The sequence below is a fragment of the Buteo buteo genome, chromosome 1 (genome assembly GCF_964188355.1).
Source record: "Buteo buteo chromosome 1, bButBut1.hap1.1, whole genome shotgun sequence".
Taxonomy (NCBI): domain Eukaryota; kingdom Metazoa; phylum Chordata; class Aves; order Accipitriformes; family Accipitridae; genus Buteo; species Buteo buteo.
The window spans coordinates 29,458,365-29,483,385 of NC_134171.1; the positions used below are offsets into that span (position 1 = coordinate 29,458,365).

The 25,021-nt window shown below is 43.2% G+C and overlaps 1 protein-coding gene across 3 annotated transcripts in view; it reads right to left on the reverse strand.

Annotated features, from left to right (window-relative positions):
* The window catches only part of TEC (tec protein tyrosine kinase), a 52,990-nt gene extending 29,792 nt beyond the window's left edge, over positions 1-23,198 (reverse strand). The window contains exons 1-2 of one of the 3 annotated variants that reach the window (XM_075025422.1): positions 23,059-23,198; positions 3,800-3,982 (exon numbers count right to left, since the gene is read on the reverse strand). In XM_075025422.1, the coding sequence (XP_074881523.1) occupies positions 3,800-3,937 (138 nt within the window). In that variant the 5' untranslated portion in view covers positions 3,938-3,982; positions 23,059-23,198. Of the gene's footprint in view, positions 1-3,799; positions 3,983-7,233; positions 7,444-22,762; positions 22,825-23,058 lie in introns of those variants that run through there. The other 2 variants (XM_075025439.1, XM_075025431.1) reach the window with 2 other exon arrangements.
* Positions 23,199-25,021: the final 1,823 nt, after the last annotated feature.

A 25,021-nucleotide genomic window follows, 5' to 3' on the forward strand; every position in this document is an offset into this window, starting at 1 on the left:
AATTCTGTTGCCTTATTTACAATCCTGACTTGCCCACGCTTTCAGTATTGACTACTCTGGTTAATGAGATTTAATTTTGTTTTTAAAAAGAAGTGGTATGACTATTCATGTGACCAGAAACCCTGGATTCTTCTTGAATTCTCTCTACTGAATTCCCATAGAAGTTAAAATGGAAAAAAACAAGAAAATACTTCAGTTTGGCCAACGACTACACTGGGAATTACATACTTGCCTAAAGAAGCAGAACTCAGCCACCCTTGGCAGACTGCTACCACTGCAGTTATGTGATTAAAATGAGGGTGTGGGATCTTCTTGGCTTTGGATTTCTATGCTTATCTTACCAATCTGGACTTTGAATATTGCCAAGACTGCAATGAGATCAGTCTGTACCTATCCTTTCATCTGTCATATCTTTAAATTCTACCAGTATACACAGTAGTCACATTTATTTCAGCAATAAATCCCCAACTGTTCAGAGAGACCAGAATAATTTTAATGTCCAATAACATTTTTGTCTTTTTATATAAATTCCTTCAGCCAGAATATACAGCTGTCTTACCACAGATACAAATTTATAGCCACCATCATTGGCTTAAAAAAAAAAAAAAGAAAACAAACAAAAAACAAACAGCTGATAAAACCCCCAAATCTTTTCCATTTCAGTTGCCCAGTGACACAAAGGAATAACTACCACTGTGTCACAGAGATCTTAGTCACACAGTAATTTATTTTTTTCCAAATGGAGACCAAGTATTGCTGACAAATATTCAGTGTGCCCCTCTAAGATAAGAGTTCAATATTTTCAGACAATGTTGTTAATAGAATAAAATGCAGATTAACGTTTAAAAGAATCTAAAGTGAGACGAACAGAGAAAATGAAAAAAGGTTTGAGGTTGGAAAGTTGTGTTATGGCTGAGCCAGTCTAACAACCTGCTGATGTCAACAGTCAGAGCATCCTGTCCTCCTCCACTGCCTGGCACCACCTCTGGCACTTGTTAGATCCTGTACCGAGCTAACGCAGCTTGCTAACCCAGCAGAACACTAATCCAGCAAAAATAAAACCAGATCAAATACCTTTCTGCCGATCAGCAAGTTTTTTCAGAGCAGTATGATTTCTAAGAAGTGCCAGGACCAATTCAAGCAGATGGGGGAGGCCTGCAAGGCTAGGACAGGGATGAGATGGACCTGCCTGTTTCAGCAGCAAACTGCTAGGCTAGCATAGGTGTAATGTATATTTTCACATCAACTGCCCTTATTTTAGGCTGGAACATTTTAAGTTACTGCCTCCACAGCTGGGCCACTACGGGCAGCCCTGATCCATCTCACGGCAAATAAAACTGATAGTTTAAACCCCCTCACAGACAGATCCACCAGTCAGTCTCCCGGAAAGGTATTTTAGCCGGAGGATGTTAACGTGCAGGGGAAAGGTAAAGCTGGAAGTGGTAACTTCTTAAAGGGTGACAACTAGACCTACAAAACCTGTTACATACATTTCTATTTGACCTGAATGTAAGCTGACACAGGATAAGCATGCAAGACATGTTTCAGAGGGCTTTTTAGCCCCCATCTATTTATTCTCTGGGGGAAAAAAAGCATTCGAAAAACAAAGGCGGGGGGGCATTCTAAAATAACTCCACAGGCAGTAAAAACATAGTAATTCATATTCCAAGGTGGATTGAAAACTGGTTGAAGAGAAGGTGGTGGTCAGAGGCACAAATTTGAGTTGGAGGCCAGTGACTAGTGCTGTACCCCAAGGGTCAATACTGGGTCCAGTCCTGTTCAACTTCTTCATTAATGACCTGGGTGATGGAGCAGAGGGCACCCTCCCCAAGATTGCTGGTAACACCAAACTGGGAGGAGTGGCTGATATGCCAGAGGGTCATGCTGCCATCCAGAGGGACCTTGACAGGCTGGAGAAAAGGGCTGACAGGAGCCTCGTGAACTTCATCCAGGAGAAGTGCAAAGTCCTGCACCTGGGAAGGAACAACCCCAAGCACCAGTATATGCTGGGGACTACCCAGCCGGAAAGCAGCTTGGCAGAAAAGGGACTGGGGTTCCTGGTGGACACCAAGTTGAACATGAGCCAGCAACATGCCCTTGCCACAAAGAAGGCTAATGGTATGCTGGTCTGCGTTAGACAAAGTACTGCCAGCAGGTCAAGGGAGGTGATCCTTCCCCTCTACTCAGCACTGGCGAGGTCACTCCTGGAGTACTGTGTCTAGGTTTGGGCTCCTCAGAACAAGACATCCATGGAGCTACTGGAGACAGTCCAGAAAAGGGCCACAAAGGTGATACAGGGACTGGAGCGTCTCTCCTATGAGGAGAGGCTGAGAGAGCTGGGCCTGTTCAGCCTAGCGGACAGAAGGCTCGGGGGGCTGGGGGTGTCTTATTAATGTGTATAAAAGCCTGAAGTGAGGGTGCAAAGGGGACAGAGCCAGGCTCTTTTCAGTGGTACCCAGTGACAGGAGCAGAGGCAGTGGGCACAAACTGAAACACAGGAAGTTCTGTCTGAACATGAGGAAACAATTATTTACTTTTTACTGTGAGGGTGTCCGAGCACTGGCACAGGTTGCCCAGGGAGGTTGCGGAGTCTCCATCCTTGGAGATATTCAAAAGCCATCTGGAGACAGTCCTGGGAAATGGCTCTAGGTGGCCCTGCTTGAGCAGGGGGCTTGGACCAGATGACCTCCAGAGGTCCCTTCCAACCTCAGCCATTCTGTAATCTTGTTCTTATCCTTCAGTGTGTCCAAGCTATACTCAGAGATCAGCAGCTACAACAGACTGCTGTGGTCTTGGAGTATGGTATGTGAGCTCAATTCTGCTGCAAGCACAAGCTCTGGCAGAGAAACACGTTTAGCAAGCCTTAGCTCTCCTGGACGCCCTTCTCTGATCAGAGGTTAAGACAGCCAACACAAGCGGTTGCAGAGTTGTCACCATTAAGTTTTATTTGTTGAATGGCTTCCCAGGGTATAGAGCATGCTCCACTAGCTACTGCAGCCATTTTAATCCCTGTCAGCATTGTGACAAATCCGGAAAGTAGCCTCAGTTAGGCAGAAAATCTGACCCGCAGCACTAAAGATATGACAGGGCACTCTGGGAGCAAGTGATCTTGATGAAACTGAGTCTGGAGCTCATTTGAAAAAATAGTGGTCTGAAGATTTGCCTAGTTAACACTATTGAATTCTGGTGTAACTGAATTCACATAGGAAGTGGTAACAGGGATGAGCTGCTCATGCTGTCAAATATAAACTGCTTCCAGCTTCATCTCAATCACTAGATTACATGATCCACTCTAATGGATCTCATCTCTAGTGAACTTGGTTTGCAATGTGCTGCTGCTATCAAACGGTCTTTCTCCTGTTTGAAATCAATTAATTTCTAGATATGAAAGTAACAGCCTTCACAGTAAACATGGCCATAAGCAACTACAATTGTAAGGTTTTTTTGCCTTTTCCCCACTTTGTGATAGCAGTGACCTTTCACCTCTCTGGAGAGAGAAAGAAATCAGCTTTGATGACCAGCTATAAAATCTGTTTTATCTTATTTCTGGCATCCCGCCCATGTACTACTGCTCTGATTAAGAACCAGTTTGCACTGACTACCAGATAAGTTATCTATACCTTTGTCAATTTGCGTTATAAATAATAAAAAAGAGAAACGGCAGCTCATGTTCATTGCCACCCATGGCTATTGTCCCCATCCGCTCCTGACAGTATGATATATGGTAAGAAAAAAGCCAAAAGTATACAAAAGCAAAAAGGAACAAATGCACTCTATAGTATAAATCTGTGTCTCCTACCTCAGCTCGACCTTCGTAATATGTTAGCATAGACTTTGTAAGTACAAAAAGCCTCTCTTTGTAGTTTAAAGGAGAAGTCCTCTTCTTCTGCTGTGATCTTTTAATCAAAATCTCTTGTAGGATAGTAGTCGTATTCATTTCAGCCACTTGTCAGCTCTGTTTCTAGCCATTGAATATCAGTTCCTGTGAAGACAAGAGGAATAAATCATTACAGTATCTTTGGAGGATCACAGAGCTGGAGGTTTCTGTAGTAAAAAGAGCTGCTTCTTATAAACGAAACTACCTGAATATACAGAAAGTTGGAGCTCACCCTAAGCATCTGGAAGTTTACAGAAGTTAATTATTAGACAAGAAAATTCAGGCTTTGCTCAGCTGAGGGCTGCATCGGCACATTCCCAGGAAGCCAAAAGCTATACCTGACCAGGATGAAATAAGGGACACTGCAGCCTACGTCACAGAAAATAGGGGTGAGAACTCCAAAACATGCTCCAGACAAACAGCAGTGTATGACAGCTCTTCACAACAAAGTCCTAATGTGTATCAAAGTTTTAATTGCTAAGGTCTGTGCATATATAAATGCCATTTGCAAAAAAGTTCAGTATACAAAATTGAACATGGATCAGTAAAACTCATTTTGAAAATTCACCCCAATTATATTAATGAAAATTTTCAGACACAAATGGTCATTTAGAAGATGTCAATCTGAGAACAGAGAATTAAAGCTTATTTTTCAGAAAGTGCTAAGTATATGCCCTCCATCTTCTATATAGAAAGACTTCAGGCTGACCATCAACAATCCAAGTATTTTACTTCTGACAGCTCTGGTCGCTGAGTAGTAACGTCAAGCCGCTTTAAAGTTTTACACCATGATTGCTACCTGTAGGACAGGCTTAGGAGTACATAAAAACGAACGCACCCACAGTTACTTTGTTTGCAAATCTGGCTCCAGCATCCTGCCAGAGACATTGTCAGGCAATCTCTCTGTTCTTTCCAACGATGCCGGCTTAAACGCAGCTAACCTCCTCCCTCATCCGCCTGCTGCCGCCCCACTGTGCCACCCTGCCTGGTGTGGGTGCCAGTGTTCCGCCGGCTGGGCTGGGGAAGGGATCCAACCAGACGCTTCATCATGCAGCACAGACTGCTGCCTGCACAGGCGTAACACATGAGGGGGCACGGAGGCAGGAATGAAAGCTGTGGGAGAGACTGTGGAGAAGCCGTTCCAGAAACCTTCTTCCCCCCCATTACCTCTCCCTTTGCTAGTGTTCTGCCAGACTGTCTGGCCCTCACCTCGAGCGGTGCTCGGTGCTCCGAAGCCAAGGCGAGCTGCAGGCACACACCTCCACCACCGCTCGGGCTAGAGCAGCATGGCTGGAGGCTGAAGCCGTGGCTGGAAGAAGGAACGGCAGCAGCATCTGCTGAAGCACCAGTGACTACGAATATCTTCTCAAGTGTGCGTATGTGTGGAGGGAGCGGGGGGATAACCCAAGCCAAAGCCCTAGATAATCACTGCAGATCTCTGTACCAGTAGGAAATTTCCCTCCAACATATTAAAAAAAAAAAAAAAGCCACCAAAACCTTTTTTTCATTTCTCACAGGGCTTAATTTATGCACCTATTTACTATTTAGAGTATTACAAAATTCACCAGGGAAACGTATGTACAGTTTTCTCTGCGGGCAACATAACTTCGGCATGGACAAAATAGTGCATTTCACAGCATTGCGCAGAGGAGCTTGAAAAGCCACAGGCCTCCTCACAACATTACCTTACAAAAGTGAAGGTTAAATAAAAATAAATGTAAACAAATTCACTTCAGTGCCTCTCCTTTTGCTTTGTGCCTAAACATGTCATTATTTGTTGTAACAGTACGTGAAATTACACCCTTTGCCTTCCGGTCTAGTCCTGATACTACGTTTCACTCCCTGTTTTGGCCAAATAAGCTCTCATATCCCACGCTCCTGCCATATTTACACAGCTGGATCTAATTGTTTACTGCTTTAAAATATCCTTTTATTTTCAAGGTGTATATCTGCATATGCTAAAAAAATTAGTCTGTGGTGTACATGGAACTACGAAATAAGACCAGGTTAGGATGCATAAGAAAAAGACTATATTAGGATTGGAAATGGTGATTATTCTGAATAATCTCTTTTTATTTTTCCTCTTCCTCTGATGCATGTACACGCATACGTTTTGTTGGTCATCTGTCACATTGCATTCCTGGGAAGAAGATAGTTAGTAATTGTCTTGAGTGCATTCCTTAATTACTAAAGCTGCCCAATTCTGGTTTATTGCCCTTCTAAAAATAAATTGGCAATCTTAAAGTTAATTGCAGAAGGAAGGATACTACCATGAACTGAAGATACAAACATTGTTCAAAGAATTAAAAGCCACTATTAACTTTCAGACCACCTTAATATCCACGAAACTATAAGGGTTTCACAGGCTCTCCTACTCAAAACAATCCTGTTCTCTGTAGCACAAATTTGTAGGCACTTAAGAAAAACATCAGTATTATCCATCTTAGAAATTGTGATCTCAGAGATCCCCTAAGTGCTACACTAGAGAGCACAAGAAGGATTCAAAAATTAACTATGATTTCAAATCTTAATACTGATAATGCTAAAATATTTCATTTCCCTACCAGCCCCCTTTGGTCACATTAACATTATACAGCAAACAAAACAAAAATCCTTTTTGACAAAATCAGCATTAAAAAATAAACTCATCAATACTGTAATTGGTCAATGTCTGCACCTGGTTGCTACACTGAATTATCTCTGCTATGGAGATCTCTGCAGATTAGAACCAGTTTCCCAGGTCAGAAGATCAGCTTTTGAATCTGCATTTGGTCACAGAAACCTGTTTTGTTCAGGGGTTTTTCCAAGGCAATGGCTCTAGCCACATTTCTGTTTCCATAAATAAGGCTCAGGACAACTGAACCCTTGCCTATTATTCTGAAAGTTCCTTTCCAAAATTGCAATACTTCATTGAGAAGCACCTGTAACAACCACCCTTGCCTCTTATCAAACCTATACATCCCTACTTTTTCTTCAGTACAGTTTTAGAAATGTTCTGCAGTTTTTCCCCCAGATATTCCATTGTTCCCAGACCATCCCTCAGGACATGAAGCTGTTTTCATGACACATTGTTACCTCGTTACAAACAGCTACGGGAGTTTCATGCTGCCACCCATCTAAACTTCTCACAGCAGCGCTCCTGCCAAAGACTTGCCCTGTTCCCTGCCAACCTTAGTTACACGATAACAAATATGATCTAATTTGCAGAGATGCCAAGTACTCAGAATTATGACCAAAATCAGAAAGAGTTACAGATTCTCAGCTTTTTTTTAGGGCAGGAAAACATTCGCAACTTTAAGTATCAAAAAGTATGCATCAACTTGCACTATCCATCCTCACATTATACAAATATTCACCTGTATGTCCACGAAGTCACCACACACCTTCCTCTCCTCAGAACAAATGAGAACAACTGTTAAGATAAATCTGCCACGTCAATATTGGTCAAGATGTACAAAGTAAGTTTTTACTTGTAGACAGAGCTTCTGACACACGCCACCTTTCCCGGATTTCACTGGGGAAAACGGAGGCACTAAGTGATGAGGTAACCCCAGGAGTTGCAACACTACACACGTATCTCCTGGTTCCCACTCCCAGCTCACGGATTGTGTTTGTTTATTGAAACAATTAGTCACCATAAACCGGTCGGTAAGCATTTGTAACCTTCAAACAGTTGAATAAATGTATGAAAGTACCAGTGGAAGTTCTAGTGAGTAGAAAAGAGAAAGTGCATCCCAATCCGACCAGGGCTTCTCTGATCCTAACGCACTAAGTAATTGTCACTTTTTATGGCACAAAGCTTTTTTGTGACACATAGTCATGGAGTGGTTCACAAAAAAAAAGGCATTCTGAAAAACACACTTACCACAGCAGTCATAAAACGAATACCAACAGAAAACATTTGTGTGGGGCTGAACACAAAAATAAAACCAAGCTGGAACTCTGGTTTCTGAGTTTCAACCCCTCCTTATTGATGGTAACATTTACCTAGGAATTTGGGTTCTTCAGTGCAACGTCTTAATGCTAAGCTGATGGGCTGCCATTCAAGATGGAGAACCCCTCTAAGAAACTGGCATCCTCAGCTTTCTGACTTGGGTTTTGTGAATCCTGTACAACTGCTCTTTTTCAGATTTTGGGTTTATCAATCTAAACTGGTAGCAATTCCAGGTCTGTGTATTTAACATTGAAAACATATCACCTAATGCAGTACATTAATTAAAATGATGTAATATTAAATAATTCAATTTTTTTAAAAAAGTAAATTATAAGTACACAGGTAGTACCTTGTAATTCTGACTCAAATCTGTAACCCTTCCAGAATATGCTTCTTTTTTTTTTTTTTAATTCAATTTACTGATCAAGTTCATAATGTGCCCCTGCAAATGGCTGCAGTGGGGTAAGTGAACAGGCAGCACACTGCAGTTCTGGGTAGAGAGCAGAAACAGTGCAGAAGGAAGAAGAAAAGGAGAACTCCTGACCCTGTTTTTTCTGCTGAAGCTGATGTTGCTTTATCATGAAACTACAAACCAAGTTACATGTGAATAGTTACTTGGCTTGCTTATTTGAATAATTACTACTCAGCGTAAGCAAGGATTGCAAAATCTGCTCTTGTGCTTCATATGGTAGAAAAGTCTTTTTTCCCTACATCTTAAGGTTGCAGATTCAAACTCTAAAAAATAAAAGACAACTGAATAAAAGACAAATGTTATTAACCCCTGTTCAAATGGTAAATTTCACAGAAATACAAATACAGAAAAATGTACTTTAGCATAATCTGTCATAATTTTAAAATTGGAATTGAGGGGGAAAATACTGTAATGATATCTGAAATGTATCATATGCCAGAAAAAGGAGAAGTAAAAAATACTGGGATTTGCTTTTTTTCTCCTCTCTTTTTTTTTTTTCTCTGAGCAGACTCTCAGAAACCACTTCTACCATATGCAACCTATTTTATTATTTTTTTGTAACTGAGAGAAATGCAATCTTTGGGGCCTACTTTCAAATAGATTTCAAAATTATACCCAAAGGTTTGCAAAACCCTGGTCTCTGAAAATCAGCCAAAGAATAACTGGCTAATTTTATATATAATCAGACCCTGTGAAAAGAAAATTCATATTTGCCTGCACTAAGTTTAGGTTAAAAAGTAAACAGACTAAGGGGTAACCCAGTGACAACTCTTTGACTGGAGATTCTGAGATAGCCATGTGCTGTTGCAAAATATCCTTTGTTCAACTGAAAGCTACTCACGTACACACGCAGGAGAAGTATTTCATTGCAACCAGCACAGGTTTTCCAAAATTCTTTGGAAACAGGCTCACTACATTTTACAAAATACAAGCATTTGTTTCCTTTTAGCATTATAACTTGGGTAGCTAGGGTAAGTGAAGAAAACAATGCTGAAAAAGTGACTGTCCCTCTTAGATAAAGTCAGCTGGCATCAAGGTGGTTCATCACACCAAACTGGACCATCAACTTAACAACCACAACAAAGAAGAAATAAAGCCAAAGTGCACAGAACAGCTTGGGAAAAATGGTAAGACCAGCAAATGGGTTTCTCTCCCCTTACAATGATGAGTTCAGATTTAGGAGAACGACATGTACATGTCTCCAAATAATTTGTAAACTCAGCTATTGTGCTTTATTGTAACCTCCTGTAAGCAGTACACTCCAATGTCTAAGTTATCCTTTTACAGCTTTATAGTGCACCTTCTTCAATTCCCTCACAAATAAATTATTTAGGAAAGGAACCTCTGCTTTGTGAAACAAAAATTACATTATTACCATCCATGATGTAGAAAAATATGTTGATATGGGCATTTTTTTATTTAAATTATTTACTGCTAGCTTTGAGTTAGCAACACTATGGGATACCATACAACGGATGGACTGATCAATTTTCACCATCCTCAACAACTTGTATTTTTATTCATTCTCCTAGAGATGAGTATTTGTAGCTTTTCTTATTTCTTCCATGTAAAAGCTCTACAATACCTATAAACTTGCACTGACTATTTTGCCTTCAGTTTATTCAGATCAAAAACCATTTCTAATGTTCTTTGCTGAACGAAAATAAAGCTGAAACTTAGTTTGGGACACAGGAAAACAAGGCACAAAAAAAGACTTTGAAACTTCAGTTAAAGTAGAAAAATCCAAAAGTTTTCTCAGCCTACTGACCTTCTGCATGCTCAGCCACCTGTTCTTTCTAAAGTCAAAAAGCTTTTGAATGTGTCACTGCCTCAAGAAACAGTACTGGCTATAGAGCAGGTATTCAACTCTTGCATTGTATGCTATCCCCAACTTCCCATGTTTATTTTGTTAGTCAAAAGTATTAGGAGTTCTTCTTGCGATTTCATCAAAGACTAGTACAGAAATGAAGATGACTTTCTAAAGAGAAGCAAAACCCACTGCCCAAGAGTTGCAAATCTTTCTGAACATGGACTTGCTCCCCTACTGTATTTATTGTCTGCAAAGTGACATTGGTACGGCTGTAACATCTCCAAGCCTGTGTTTTTGCCACTCTTTCAATGCTTGTGAATAATCTTTGTTGCTCTTCACCATCATCTATATAGGTTAAAGTTTAACCCCTACCTTCATCCACCCCCTTTTTCTCACACAGAGTAATAATACGACATAAGCTGACGGTTTATATTGTTGGGGGGAAAAGGTCTGTGTGTATATACACATATAGAGAGTAGCTGTAATTCATCATATTAATAGGAAAGGTAATTAAAAATGTCTGCAAAACCATACACAGAAAGCCTTTAACAGTAAGAGAACCTCAAATACTCTGGCAGTCTAGATTTTTTTAGATTTGAGAATATTAGATAGTTCTGTAACCACATACATAACATGGCTTTGCATCACCCTCTGCTCAACCCGCACACAGCAGTTAATGGTTGCTATTATTTCCATAAAAATGCTATTAGCACTAGCTACTATTGTTACATTCCACTCCAGCATCCAAAGTTACCATCTTATTTTTCGCTGTAAACTATGAAAAGCTTTCAAAGTGGCCTACCACAATTGAACAGTGCTTCCCACAGAAGAAACCCCATCTTAAATCTTCTGCAGGCAGAACTGACCTCTTCTACTGAGAACCTGTGGTTTTGGGCTCACCAGAAGCCATATGCAGCCTGACAAACTAAAATATCCTGCCTGTGAGCAGCGTTTACTGCATTCACACAGCTTCCAGGCAAGAGCTTTGCATATTTTGTGTGCCTTAGCACACAGGCAGACCAAACTTTTACAGCATGATAAACTTATCCCCGGCTGGGCCTCCTGACAAAACCTCCTGCAACAGCCAGCAAAATCATATACAGCCAGCAAAATCATATGTGAGAAAGCTAGCTATATTTTAATTATCACACATTCAATTCAAGCAAAGGAAGATTAAAATTAGAGAAGGCAATTAAAAAAAGCAATTTCACTTTCTTTTTAAAGACTTCTTATTGAGGGTAGATTTCTGATTTTTGGAAGAGGGAAGCAGTGTTATCACAGTGATGAACATAAACAGCTAACTGAGGATGCTCTCTCTAAATATACACACTGCCTGGTATGGCACTTGTTGCCATTGTCATGATGCCTAATCCCTGCTGTTCAGACAAGGACCAAATCCAAGCCTGACTATTATGTTTATGCACTGATATTTGATATTAACCCTTAGAAGGGAGAGAGCAGATTTTCCCAGGTCCAAACTTTGTTGCTCAGGTTTATTTTTACTTCTAAATAGCATGTACAAAGTGCAGTGAAAATAGTAAACTTAATTTTCTGCTGACATACAGCAGCTCTAACCCACTGTGGTGCAATCACCAGGACTTCAGGATGCTGCAGGGAGTTTGACTGCAGCTGGCCAGATGAGGCAGAGCATAAAGAGATTTACTTCTTCACTTGCACAGCATAAATGTCTGGTGAAGAATATTAGTTTGGTTTACTTGAACAAATATAACTGGCCCTCAGCTAACAGAGAAGAGGTAAAAGATAAAGCATGAACAGAAAGGGTCTGAACTGGGAGGAGGTATGTGGTATACTCGTCCTTCTTACATGTGTATGTACCTTTGAAAGGAGACCATCCTCTCTGTTCTGGCAAGTATTTTCAAAGTAAGGTTAGAGAAGAAAATGGAAGACCTACCTCCAAACCAGCATGGTGTTGGTTTGGAGGAGCTGAAGCTCAGAGAAAGCGGAGTCTATTTACTACACTTCTGCATAGACCAAGGCTGGTCCACCAGTCCCCCGCTGGCCCTGCAGCACTGCGTGGACATTCAGTAAAGCAGAGCTGCTGCCTCAGCCTTTTTCCTAAAAATCCCCTGCCGATAAGAAGGGAAGAGAAGCAGTAACACCCACTTACTAAAGAAACAGGCAAAGATGCGATTGGCAAAGGAAATGGGCGATGCTTGTGCAAAAGCTTCTCCTACTTCTCCAGGAAGCCAGAGATTTAGAGGGCTGGAAAAATAAATGTTCTGTAAATCAGAGGTTGAACCTAATTCTGTTCAGGAATCCTAAAGCTCACCATTAAGTAGGAGGTCAATTGCTATTGTGCACAGAACTGCAAAACTGAGAAAAGCAAATCAAATCTATGGGGAAGAGAAGAAAAGAAAAATAAAGAAGAAAAAAAAAGGTCAACGGTGCCTGAGGCTGCTATTCTTTTTAATTGCAGTAAAGGAGTCAGTTTAACTCACTTTCTCCACAATTTGAGTTTGTTTTTCCAAATGTTATACAATCTCAGGTGAGCATGTGATGTATTACACCAAAAATAACCCCAATTTATTTCAGTATTCAAGACACTCTTTTGACATGGTCTAACTAAAATACTGTAATACATACAAATTATGACTTGCTTTATGCACAGGGAATGACTAATACTTCCTCAGTTACTTCTCTTTCCAAATGCCGCAATATGAACTTTTTTCCCTAAACAACTACTTGTTCTCCGACTACTAAAGTTAACTCTTTCTGCTCAGCCAGCATACATGCCAAGTAGCTGATAGCAATGCAATGAACCTAACTTTGCACTAACGTGGACATGATCACAGTCTTGTTTTGTACCAGTGGGCTGACATACCACTTAAAAGTGGAGAATGGTAGAAATAAGCCACCCAATAACCATCTAGCACCACCTCTCCTCTGGTGCCAAGCCCATTCATTCTGGAGCTAGAACCAATCTCCTGCAATAATATTTCAACACAAAAAAGCAACACCCAGCCTTCTAGATCATGACCTGCCATCATCTTAAAAGCTACCAAGAAAACTCAGTCGGTGGCTGAAGGAAATCTTTTCTGGCTTGAACATACTTTGCCAGCAATAAGCAAACCTGAAATACTCCGAAGGAGGCTGTCTGTTCTCTGCACCAAATGACTGCCATGGCGAAGTGTCACTGGTACATCTATATGGCACAGCTGAAGCCATAGAAATCCTGGCGTGGCTCCCGATGGCAGAAAAGCAGTACCAGCACTACCCTGCACTTGCACTACTAAACACTACTCTGGAATTATGAATTCAGGTGCAGATTCTGCTGCGCCTGCTTGTGATCCTAGCCAGCTTGTTGGTAGCTTCTCTCACCTGAACTCCATGGGAAAAACACAGATGAGCCCAAGGATGAACATTTTGAGTCACTCATTCCTGGGTTGACATACAATTTTCAAAGAATGCCATGAACTGGATTGGTTTTAAGTTTGATAAAGGCTTTATGAATTAAAAATATTTTTTCCATGTCTCACAAGAGGTATGTAGAATTGGTCTATAGGTACATCCCACATGAAGTAGAAGCAGGCATCAATTGTGATTTCACTTCAACCACTCTCTGTCCCAGGCTACCCCTTGGATGATGTGATATGCCTTGCATATGTAGAAGCAGCACAGCGGGTCAAAAAGCACCTGTAATTTCCTCAATGCCTACAGGAAATCCAGTGACAGGGATGCAGGGGTTTTGAAATCCATCTTCAAAAGCCAGCCTTTATTTACAAAAGCTCAGACTATTCAGTCCTTCGGGGCCCTGCTGGACCAGCTATAATAATCTGACAGTGCTCAAAAAGGTAGCAATTCATCCTCGCAATGTGCCAGCCAGCAGTACAATTAGTGAGATGAGTTTATTGAATTGAATCAAAACAGCATTTGGTTTTAAGACACCCTGCAAACATCAACCATGTATTTGCTGCTTATTGCTAGGAAAGAAAGCTATTTACCTAGCCACCTGTCACCTACTTTTTGCACTTGTATCTTATTCACAAGAAATGTAAAGGAACTTTTTAATTCTTCGGGGAAACCACCATTTCCCAAATTGATAGCAGGCTGTAGCTCCTTATCTGTTTGTCTTCTAAAATTACTTCTATCATTTCAATCATCAGATTTTCTTTGGTCAGATGGAACAGTCCCATCAGAATTCAGGTATAAAACCTTTTATCACTTCTGCAGTGCTCCTCAAGATATTATGTTTATTTTTTCCCCCCTTTACAGCTATATAGAAACTACACTACTTCCCAAAATGGATAAAAACTTGTAACACCTGCTACATAAAAGCCAGCTGCGTGCTTTAGTATCTACAGAATGACAGCTATAGATGCATCCTTGAGCCTCAGCACAAAGGGATGGCTTGTGGGAAAACCAGTCCAGACCCATATGTAATAAATCGGCTACCTCACAGCTAAAGACCAGGTGATCATAAAATAAGCATATGGCTGGGAAGAGCTGCAAGGAAGTCCTGAGGTCAGGGAAAATTTGCAAAAAAAAGTAGTTGGCTTTCAGGGAATTTGGGGGGACTCTTTGGCATGTGGCTTGCAGAAGAGAAACCTACCTCTGGATAAGCACTAGGTTAGAGAGAAGTGATGGCTGCTGTATTGTTCTTCTTTCATACTAACACCAGTTTAACAGAACCAGGTGAGATGGCCCTGAACCAGCTCCACGGATGTGCTGTTATTTTTTTCCTGGGTTATTGAAGACCACAGTCTACTCTCCATACTGCTAAAATCACAATCTTCTTTATATCTTTTATCAAGCATCCACCCTTCTAGGTCATTTGTATAGAGTAGATGTGAGCCAAGTTCATATCTACTCCATAGGAATAGCTGTTAATAGCCCCACTGTAGGCACAAAACCACCGTTTTCTCTCTAAAATGAGAATAAGCTTTAAAAAATCATATCCTCTTTTTAGTTAGCCTTTTAGTTGCTTTTCAGACGGTCTATGAAGAACATCTTAGCAGCATGCTGTAATATTGAAGTTCAGTATTGAAGTTTCACTGACTAGTTAGGTTATCTGAGGCAAGAGTTAAACAGGTTTGTGAGCAAGAGATTAAGCATGACTCCTGCATGCCCTGTACCCTCACCAGGAGCAATTCCAACATCTGTATGCTAGTATTATGCTTTTAACAAAATTAGGCATGCAAAAGACATAGCCCAGGTAACCATATGCTATGTGGTAAGATGCTAGCAATATATATTAAAAATTTACATAATGTGCTTTTTTTCCCCATAATAATGACTGTTTAATTCAACCCAGGTATACCAGAAACTACACTATGTTTAAACACATTCATTAATAGCACCATTAATAAGAAAAATACATACTTACAGTAATAACTGCTTTTAAATAGAGACAGAAACAAGCATCCACTAAACTACATGGAAGCTACACTATAAGAAATACTTCAATAATAAAGAGGGGAATTTCAGCTGAAGACAAAGCTGTGAAGCTGACTCAGATGATGAACTTCTGGCCACAACTCACACGTTGGTGTCCACATTGACTAATGGGTATATATTTCCCCTCAAAAATCTCTATTTTGAGGTAGTATTATAAGGCCACTTGATAACTGTTACTTTTTTGTACCTACTGAGTGACAGACTATCCCCAAACCTCCCTCATACAGACTGTGCTGACACATCTAAAGTTACGGGTCAGAACTGCCTTCTGTGCATGAGGAAAAACCCAAGGCAGCAACTGGGGGACAGGAAATACTGCAAGTTCCTGTTTGTCAAGTTTCCCCTGCATCGTTTTCACCAGGATATGTCCCCTCCGCTACGAAACAAGCACAAGAGATTGAACCCAAAATGAATGACCATTTACATTTCAGCCGAGATCTCGTACTACTGTTTCCGCATCTGGCAATTCAGGGCTACACATAAAAAGCAGTGGCATTGGCAAGGTCAGCGTTCTTATCTTCTGATTCCAGATTCTCTTACCCCATTATGTTGGATAGGTTACAAGGAAAATTTCACATAAATGAAACTCAAAATTCCCTCACCATCATACCACACCCTCACTTCACCAAGATGGGACAACACGACTCTTAGTGCGAGAAGTACCACTTGATTGCACTCAAAATTGTAGAAGTAATGCTACCAGACCAAATTTCATGTTCTCAGGCTTTCTGCATGTCTAGCTGACGTGCTACTTGAAGGACTGTACTTACAGCAGCTTTCATTTTCTTTACTCAGCTAACAAAGCGTTTCACTTTCTGTGTTGCTCTGTGCTTGAACCACATGTATGCTACGATAGGGATTAAAAATTTGAAAATGGACACTCTAAGTAGAATCCATGCTGCTTGGTACTTTCTGGAGAGATATTTGGAAGAGCGAGACCTATTTTCCTGAAGTTACTGAGGCAGATCCCACAGAGTTCTACCCTAAAATTATTTGTAGGATTCTGTTAAATTGTTAAACTTTTACTTGCATTTCAGCCGCTTACTAATAAAGTCCCCACATACAGGACTGAAAACCCAGGCTGTGAGCTTGAAGAATTTCTTCTTCACAAACAGTGCAGCCCAAGCAACAAGGAATACCAAAGGACTTTAGTTTCACTCATGTCAAAATAGAAGTATTAATTTGGGGGAAAAAAAATTCTCACTGAATCTGAAAATAAACACAACTGAGGCAGTACTGTGGTCTCGTGTTTTCCCTCTCCTCTCACTCCTGCAAGGCAGCAAGCACCTCTAGCGAAGCAGCTTGTTATCTCTGCTCCCCTTGATGTCAGTTCTCAGATGTTGGGGTGTTTCAACTGTTGCGAGCTAAACAGGGAATAAGAGCACCTGTCAGGTGTCACAAGACATTTATCATCTTAAGGAACAGCATTCAGCTTAACTCTCATTGAGACATCATAAAATACTGTCATTAATGCTAGATAGTATCTTACTCCACTCTGATTACTTATGGTGAGGCATAAGAATATTGCAGAAGGGGCATCACCAGAAGCTGGGCTGCCACAATCCAGTCCCATTGAGGTCAAAATTACAAGGAATAAAGTTAAGACACTGCAAAGGTAAGATAAGATAGTCTTTTATGGCTAGGTCTCAGGTTTTCACAGGGGGTGCCTGCTTTGCACTGACTTTCAGAGTTAGTTTCAGTTCAAGAGATCCAGAAAAGTAACTAAACAAAACCAAGGGAATTTTGCCACTTGCCCATGACTTTATTGTTTAATCAGACAGCTGTAATCCTCTTCATGCTTTGAAAGAGTGTCTTGGTGGGAAGAGTGTGCCACTGCAATGGCGGAGGAGTCACCTGCAGCCCCTGACGCAGAACCACAGCCCTCCAGCCGATCTCTCACTGCTCTCACACCACACAGCCTTTCACCATGTCATTCTCCCAAAATCCCCTCCCATAAAACAGACCCTCACAGTTCATCTGACACACCAGAGCTGTAAATGTGCCTCCTCCCAACAAATGAACCCACTCCATTCAAGCATCACTGAGGATGAATGAGAGGTCACCTAAGCTGCAAGCCTGGCACCAGCCTTCAGCGCTGAGGAGGTGTTCCTCATGGCCTACTGTGACAAAGCAAACTGAAACAGCCAGACCAGCCATCGTCTGAATGAAGCAGTGGCCTAATGGGAAAAGAAAATCACATGTGGCTACATAACTAAACATATCTTACAATGCATTACGCATAAGCGAGCTGAATTGAAGTTGTACTGGCAGTTTTGAACCAGCCACTCTTAAACCCGAGTGCTAGATTTCTTCATACTAAAAAAAAAAAAAAAAAAAGTTCTTTTAACCATCTTCACTGGATACAGTTTAGGTATTTTACTTCCAAAAGATCCCAAAGTATATTTAAGATCACCAGTTTAAAGGATCTCCTGTGGGACAGAAAAAGTGGTCCATTCAGCTCAACTCAGTTTACACATTAAGAACACATCCCTCAAATGGGGTCTCATTCAGCTCAACTCAGTTTACACATTAAGAACACATCCCTCAAATGGGGTCTCACAACCCGAGGTGGGACAGGCCCCCTCTCTTCTCCCACCATGGTACTGGGAATGGCCATGGTTTGCAACTTCAGCTGGGACGAGACGCTTGTAATTGGGAAGGCAGTGAGGAAGACACACAGACAATTATTCTTTCTGCCAGGATATTTAGCTTGAGCCTGTGATATAGGACATCCTGTAATTCACAGGACAAGCAGCAACCCTAAATAGATTAAGAATTTGATGTATTGTGGTTATCTCACCTGCCCCATAGGCTAGCAAAGGGAACCCGACAAGAAGATTTCTGCACAGGGCTGCCTAGGACAGAGTTACAATGGATACTATGTTCAGCTAAAACTGAAGGGCAGTTACCATCCGGGTCTGGTGGCAAGTTATGTTGCTACTCTATGGAGAGAGGAAAAAAAAAAGGCTTTTTTTGTTTAATAAGCATAAATGGTCAGCAGTTGGTCCCAGTCTAATGTGACCCTGGTTCAGAAGGAAAAGCCCCGCTTCCTGTAGCACCCTAGCCATTTTTTTCTGCTCCACATTCAAATGGAAACAAGGCCTAAGATCTAAAGTGTTCTTATGGTTTTATCAGGTCGCAGCTCGTAATAGGCACAGGACTGAACAAAACCCCTCCTGACAGGAAACTCAGCTGTGACCTACTTGAGCATACATGAAGTTATATCCTACGTGTGGCAAAGTGGTACCCATTCATACCTCCGCTGATAAGAGAAACATGAACGAGGAAAAGCAGGAGTGCCAAGAAAGCGTTCACCCAGGTCCCACATACCTCACCACACTGCAATCTTTTATTTTTTTTTCCCCCCTTTTTTCCTGCATTTGTTTAATGTCACATAGGATTTTTACCTTAAGAGCTGAAACGGGACGGCCCCATTGGCAGCCTGCTGCTTTGCTTTGGAAGAGGGGCTGTGACTGCAAACGTGGCCACACTTCTCCTTCCCGTCACCAAGAGCTGAGTCCCACGGCTGCCCTCAGCAGACGGGGAACAGCTCTTGTACATCAGCTGTCAGCCAGACTTGGGCTCTCCCAGAGCAATCCGTCTCCGCGGCAGGCTCCCAAAAACCACCTCTTCTGCCCACAGTACCAAGGCTTGACCACACCAAGCTAGGCATGAGCTTTACTGAACCGCCCAGAATACAGGACAGCCATCCAACCAAGATGCATCTTTTCAGCAATGCCATTTACTTCCTAAATGTTTGGGTATTGTCAAAACCAAAGACTTCTCCTAGGTGATGCCATTCTTCCTAAGAAAGGTAAACCCTGCCCGTGATGGACAGACCTACTCCCAGGAGGCTTCTGCTACTTTTCCAGAGATTTCATGATCCCATTTGAACACAGCAGCCACTTCACAGTGCTTGCAGGGAACAGACCTCTCCTTACTCCATTCCACCTCCACACCTAGGAAATAAACCCAATCCTCCCCCACAAAGCATCTCCTATTATAAGACTCATCTACCCACATGTAAAAAGAAGTCTATCTGTTTTTCAAGTTTTTATCTCACATGGTATTTTCCCTGACTCTGAATCATGGCCCGTGTGGCTGAGCTGGAGGCAGGGAATGACTGAGAACTGCCAGAGCTGTAACGGCCACAGGGCAGTGGTCAATCACAAGCCTCTGCTCCCCAGTTCCTCTTCTGCCATGACAGAAAAAGGGCATATGTGTCCACCTAAACATCAGCTTCCCTCAGCTACACACTGCTTTCTTTCCTAATGCTTCTTCCTTTAGAAAATACACTTAGAAAACCAGACCAGAAGCAGGAGAGCAGAATGCTCCTCTGCCCGAGGGCCAGCAAACTGGGGATTTGCCTTTAAAAGTAATACTCTCCGTTAACAAAAATACATTTCTTGAGACCCGATTGACCATTTGTTAAAATGCAGGTGCGATTTCACTGGTTTCTGGAGAGTTGTGTCCCATTAGATCAGTAATACACCTAATGCCTAGTGCTAGCATGAGGCCCTGGCCAGGAGAATTAGGGTAAATTGGGCCGATCTCTTTGCAGTGAGAAGGAGGTCTGTCAGGCTGCAATCACTGTAACAAGAGTCCTCCCCTTGTGTTTTGCGTACCAGAGGAAGCTATGGGCATTAGCAGGTTATTTAATGAACATTATCACTCTAACTTCCACGGTGCAACAACTGACTGGCCATTGTTGTCACTTTTTAGCCAAGGTATTGGTAATTCTGTACAAATAGATGCATCTACATAATAATAAAAATATCTGTAGCACAAATCCAAAAACATATGATATATGTCCTTCAGAAGCATGTAAGTTCTTTGAAATATAAAAACCCCACCACCTCAGGCCTTCTTCTCCATACCAGCCTTTACTCCAGTCTGTCTGAGTACTGCTTTTCATATCTTTTGATTTTTATACTGGTATTTTCTTATCCTATTTCTGCAGGAAAGCCATCGTGGACTGCTACAACTGATTCTTTGGCATACACAAACTTGCCTTTTTTTTAAAGCACAGTCCCAAGTTCAGCAGTGAAAAGGTAATAGGTTACTGAAAAAAGTCAAAACAAGCAAAAGTAGAAAAACATCTTAGAGGTCAATGGTTAACAGGGGCTAAAGACGCTTTTTCCATGATCTTTGCATTGACAGCAGGAAGCACAGACTTCCATTGTCTAAGAAACAGAAAATGTTTTGCATATTTGAGATATAAATATTTATCTGAAACTTACACCATTCTGCACCTTATCTTGTGTATCCAGTTTATAAGCTAACACAACACAGAATTAAATCTACAACAGGTTGCACCTACATTTGGTGGAGGGGAAGACTTTTCTTGATGCTTCCAAGCAATTCTGTGAAAGTAACCACTTCCCAGTTATTTTAACTTTAATTACAGGATACCACACCATCACAGCATTTCTGAATACAATGTTGTTTCAGGGCAAGATGAAAAAATACTGAGCTGATATTGTTTTATCAGGTCTATTTTATTTTTCTCCCTTTTTAGCCATTGTAGGCAGTCAGCCAGGTTACTGGATACATTGCAATGCCAAATCCACCATACAGAGCCCACAGCTAAGAACTAAAATGTAACGTAACTTAGGACATAAATCTAGCTGCCTCACAATCAATGGTTTTTAAAGATTTAAAAGATTTTAAAAATTCTACATTAACATTAAAAAAAAAAAGAAAAAAAGGTGGTACTCCTATAAATTTTGAAGGGCTAATGAAGTCAGGTCTGGCAGCTGAGAACTAGAGTTACTTCACAAGTAAGGACTAACTGGCAGTATGTTTTAAGTATGTGAACTGCAAATCTTTGTTTTTGATTTTCACACCTGTGAGATCATCTCATTAAAAAAGAAAGAGGGAGTAACCAGGTGCCAGATATAACTACATTGCTCTGTTTTCAGTGGTTTCAGCAGGCAAGCTCACACAGAAGCCATTTGGTTCAAAACACTCATAATATTCATTTAGAAGTTCAGTAGAACATGTAAAGCACCCTTTCCCTGCGGACTAAATGCAGAGACAAATGTGACTATTTCGCCATAAGATGTCATTTCTCAATAAATAAAACATGTAAAATAAAACCTAGAGAAATATGAAGACTATCAGAGGAGAGAGTCTGACAGCAAACGGGCTCTTTCCTGCTGCAGTCCCCTTACAAACGGTAACCATCAAAAGGCTATATGAGTAGCACCCTGCCTGGGAGCTACCTCCCCACCTACAAGAGCAGTGCCTGTGAAACAAGACCTAAGGGGCCTCTTCTGCACGCATGGTGTGATCCGAACAGCACAGCTGGTGTGCCAAAAGGAAAGAGGAGCATGTGCAAAATCACTCTGGGTACTCCCTCAAGTGTAACTGGGAGCCTGTTTGTACGGGTGCTGCTTTCTGATGGCCCAAAATACCCTAAACGTTTATATAGCAGCCGTAAGTAACAACCCATCTTCCAGTCAATGGAGAGTTCTGAGAAGTTAAACAGCGATGCTTCACCCTGCAGCCACGCTGTATCAAATGTGAGACAGTCAGATAAAGCATAGGCAACATTTACTCTAAAATGAAAACAAATGCTCCAGAAGCACGTATTCACAAGACACCTTTTTATCTGCATTTCTGGTACGGTCAGTTTTTCCATCTATAAAAGGTACAGTCTCACATATTTGACTCATAAAACAATATTAAGTATTTCAGATTAGCATTTGTCACAGTAAGGTAGACATCTGTCATTCCAAGCAGAGAGCTCATGGCCACATCTACGCTAAAAGCTCAGTTTACAGTTCAAATAATTCTCGGTTCCGACGTATAGGGACACAGAAAGGAAGCCTGTGGAAAAGCACCATGCAAATCTAGTCACCTACTGCATGAGCTGCAGGTACGCCGTATCCCAGCGCAAGGCTACGTAAGAGCGTTCACTGCCAAGAAAGGATAACCATGCTGTGGGACAGAAAGCGGGGGGAATTATTGCGATGACTGAACTCACACGCAAGGCTAATTGTGCCTTGAGACAGGGTGGAACAGTCTTAGTAAAGCACAGCGGTTACACGGATGTAAGGAAAGACTCGGAGAAGAAAGTTACATAAACAAGGAAATACTCGGTAACTGTCAGCCTTAAAATGGATTTGGCAGCCCGGGCGGCAGCCCCTTACGTTACACGCATTCTAGCGATTTTAAGCGAAGGTCTAGAACTGCAGCTTCTGCCGCGGCTCCCGCTGACAGCCTCCCACCCCGACGTCGAGGAAGGCATACCTCTGCTCCTGCCGCGTCGCCGCTCACATTCGAAGCCGCCCACAGCGGCTGCTGCCGGCTGCGCTCCCTCGGCCGCCACCAGCCCTCCCGGGACAGGCTGCCACGGCACACCGCCCGCCCATCGGCCCCCCGGCCCCCCCGCACCGCACCGCACCGCCGCTGCTGCGCGGCGCGGACTCGCTGACCTGCGCTCGGGGCAGCCCCGGCCGGCAGCGCGGGGAAATAAGCTCCCCCCCAGCTCCCGGGTCTCTTTGCGGGGACGGCCCCGTTGCTCGCCGGCCCCGGCTCTGCCTTACCTGGCTGTCCCGGCCGCCGCCGCCGCGGAAGGAGCCCCGGCGCCGAGGGAGGCGGAGGGAGGGAGGAAGGCACCGGACTGCCCCGCTCCGGCCCGGGAAGGCGGCGGCGGCGCCTCCTCCTCCCGCCGCCCCGCCGAGCGCGGCTCCCCGCGGGGCAGCGGCGGAGGAAGCGGCGGGGGCGGCCCCTGCGCCGGAGCCCGCTCCCCGCCCCGCCGCCGGGTGGGGAGAGGGGGGAGCAGGGCTGTCCCGGGCGCCCTCTGCGCTCGGGGAAGGTGCGGGACGGCGAGAAGCTGGAGCGGAGAAGGTGGCCCACATCAGACTGACCCGGCAGGAGCCGCCCGCGCCGGTGAAGTGAAAGAAAAAGGCAAATTGTACAACCCGGAGAAGGGTGAGAGCTCTCCCCCCAAAATCTAGGCGCGCCCATGCGCTCGGCACCAGCTGGCTTTAAAATGTGTGTAACCCGTGCTTTGGTGCAGGTGTTTGTTGTTCCGAAAGGCGGTGGAGAGCGAGCGCTCACAGGGCTGCGGGGCAGCGGTGGGCACAGCGCTCCTCCATCCCGAGTGGGCTGCGCAGCCTGAGGCTGCTCCCCGGTAATGCCCATCCCGGGGCCGCTCATGCCCGGGCGGTTATAGTGCCTTCCTTCGTACTTAACCACGTGTAACGGTCACGTCCAGCCGCCCCGAAGCTCAGGCGCTCACACTCGTCTACAGCCTACAGAATAGCTGAAAGTGACTTTTTGCGCCCAGCAGGAGTCCGTGTTGAACTTCAGACTTCAGGGTCTACAGTGAGATGTCACACAGGCTCTCTTCTTTACCTCCTTCTTTTAGCCCAACCTTATCTATCGAAACTGTCAGTCTGCAAAACCTCAGTGACAGAAAAAGAGCTAGTAAAGTTCTGTTGAAATACATCTCTCATGTTTCTAAATGTCAGTCTAGAGGAAAGCAAGCAGGGTCTATGCTGCTTACAAGCAAATTGTTTGTTGTGACTAGTGTGTAATAGCTGGATCAACACAGATGTCCTTCTGTTCAGCTTGGAGGAAATGACTTAGAGTCTTTGTTTTCACTTGGGGGATTTCCTCCAAATTACACTTTTGGCACTGCGGCCACGTCTCCTGTGCCCGTTACACTCCTGCTGAGCCCAGGGAGTCACAGCTGCACCCCTAGTGCATGGGGCATCTCTGGTACAAACACGTGGACAGTCTCTGTGCAGCCACTTCATGGTGACCCTTCCCACCAGCCTGCTCTCACCACGCTCCCTCCACTCCGTCCCCACACGTTTGTAACAGCACGCACACAGGTGCCCATGCAGACCTCCTCACCCACCGTCGCTGATGTGGTCAGTTTTGCCAAGCAGGCAACTTTTGCTTCATTTTTCAAGCAACAGCAGCTACAGCTTTCCCTACCCTGTCTGCTGCTGCTGTGGCTGAACAGTTGCTTAAGGAGGGACTTGGAATAGCTTTACCCCATAAGGTACCACTTCTGAGCTCTGGAAAGAAGTGTCATGTACCAAAGTGTGGTTATGCTACGATGTGACTTGACCAGCAACAACTACATTACTCCTTGGACTTCACCCCAGAGCTGCAGCAGCAGCAAAGGGACAGCAGAGCACACCTCCGTGGTCCAAAGCAAGTGGCTAGTGCCATGCCGAAGGTGTCCTTCTTACAGCTACTGACCAGGAGTTAACCACTTTGATGTTGGTCAGTCAACCAATGGAGCATTTGTGGTGGAAGCATGGACCACAAAGTTTTTTGGAAGCTTTACAAAGCTTGCCAGTTCTCAGTCCTAAAAATGCTCTCTCTTCCCCGCCCCCTTCTTCTACTGCAATGGCAGATAAAATCATCAGCAGGACAGCAGGATCAAAGCAACTACAAGGTGACATTGCTTCTGAGGACAGGGATATGCCTCTGAGGGACTGAAGAGGGTTGGTCACTGCCTGAAGGCTGGGCTCTGACTAGCTGTGCTTG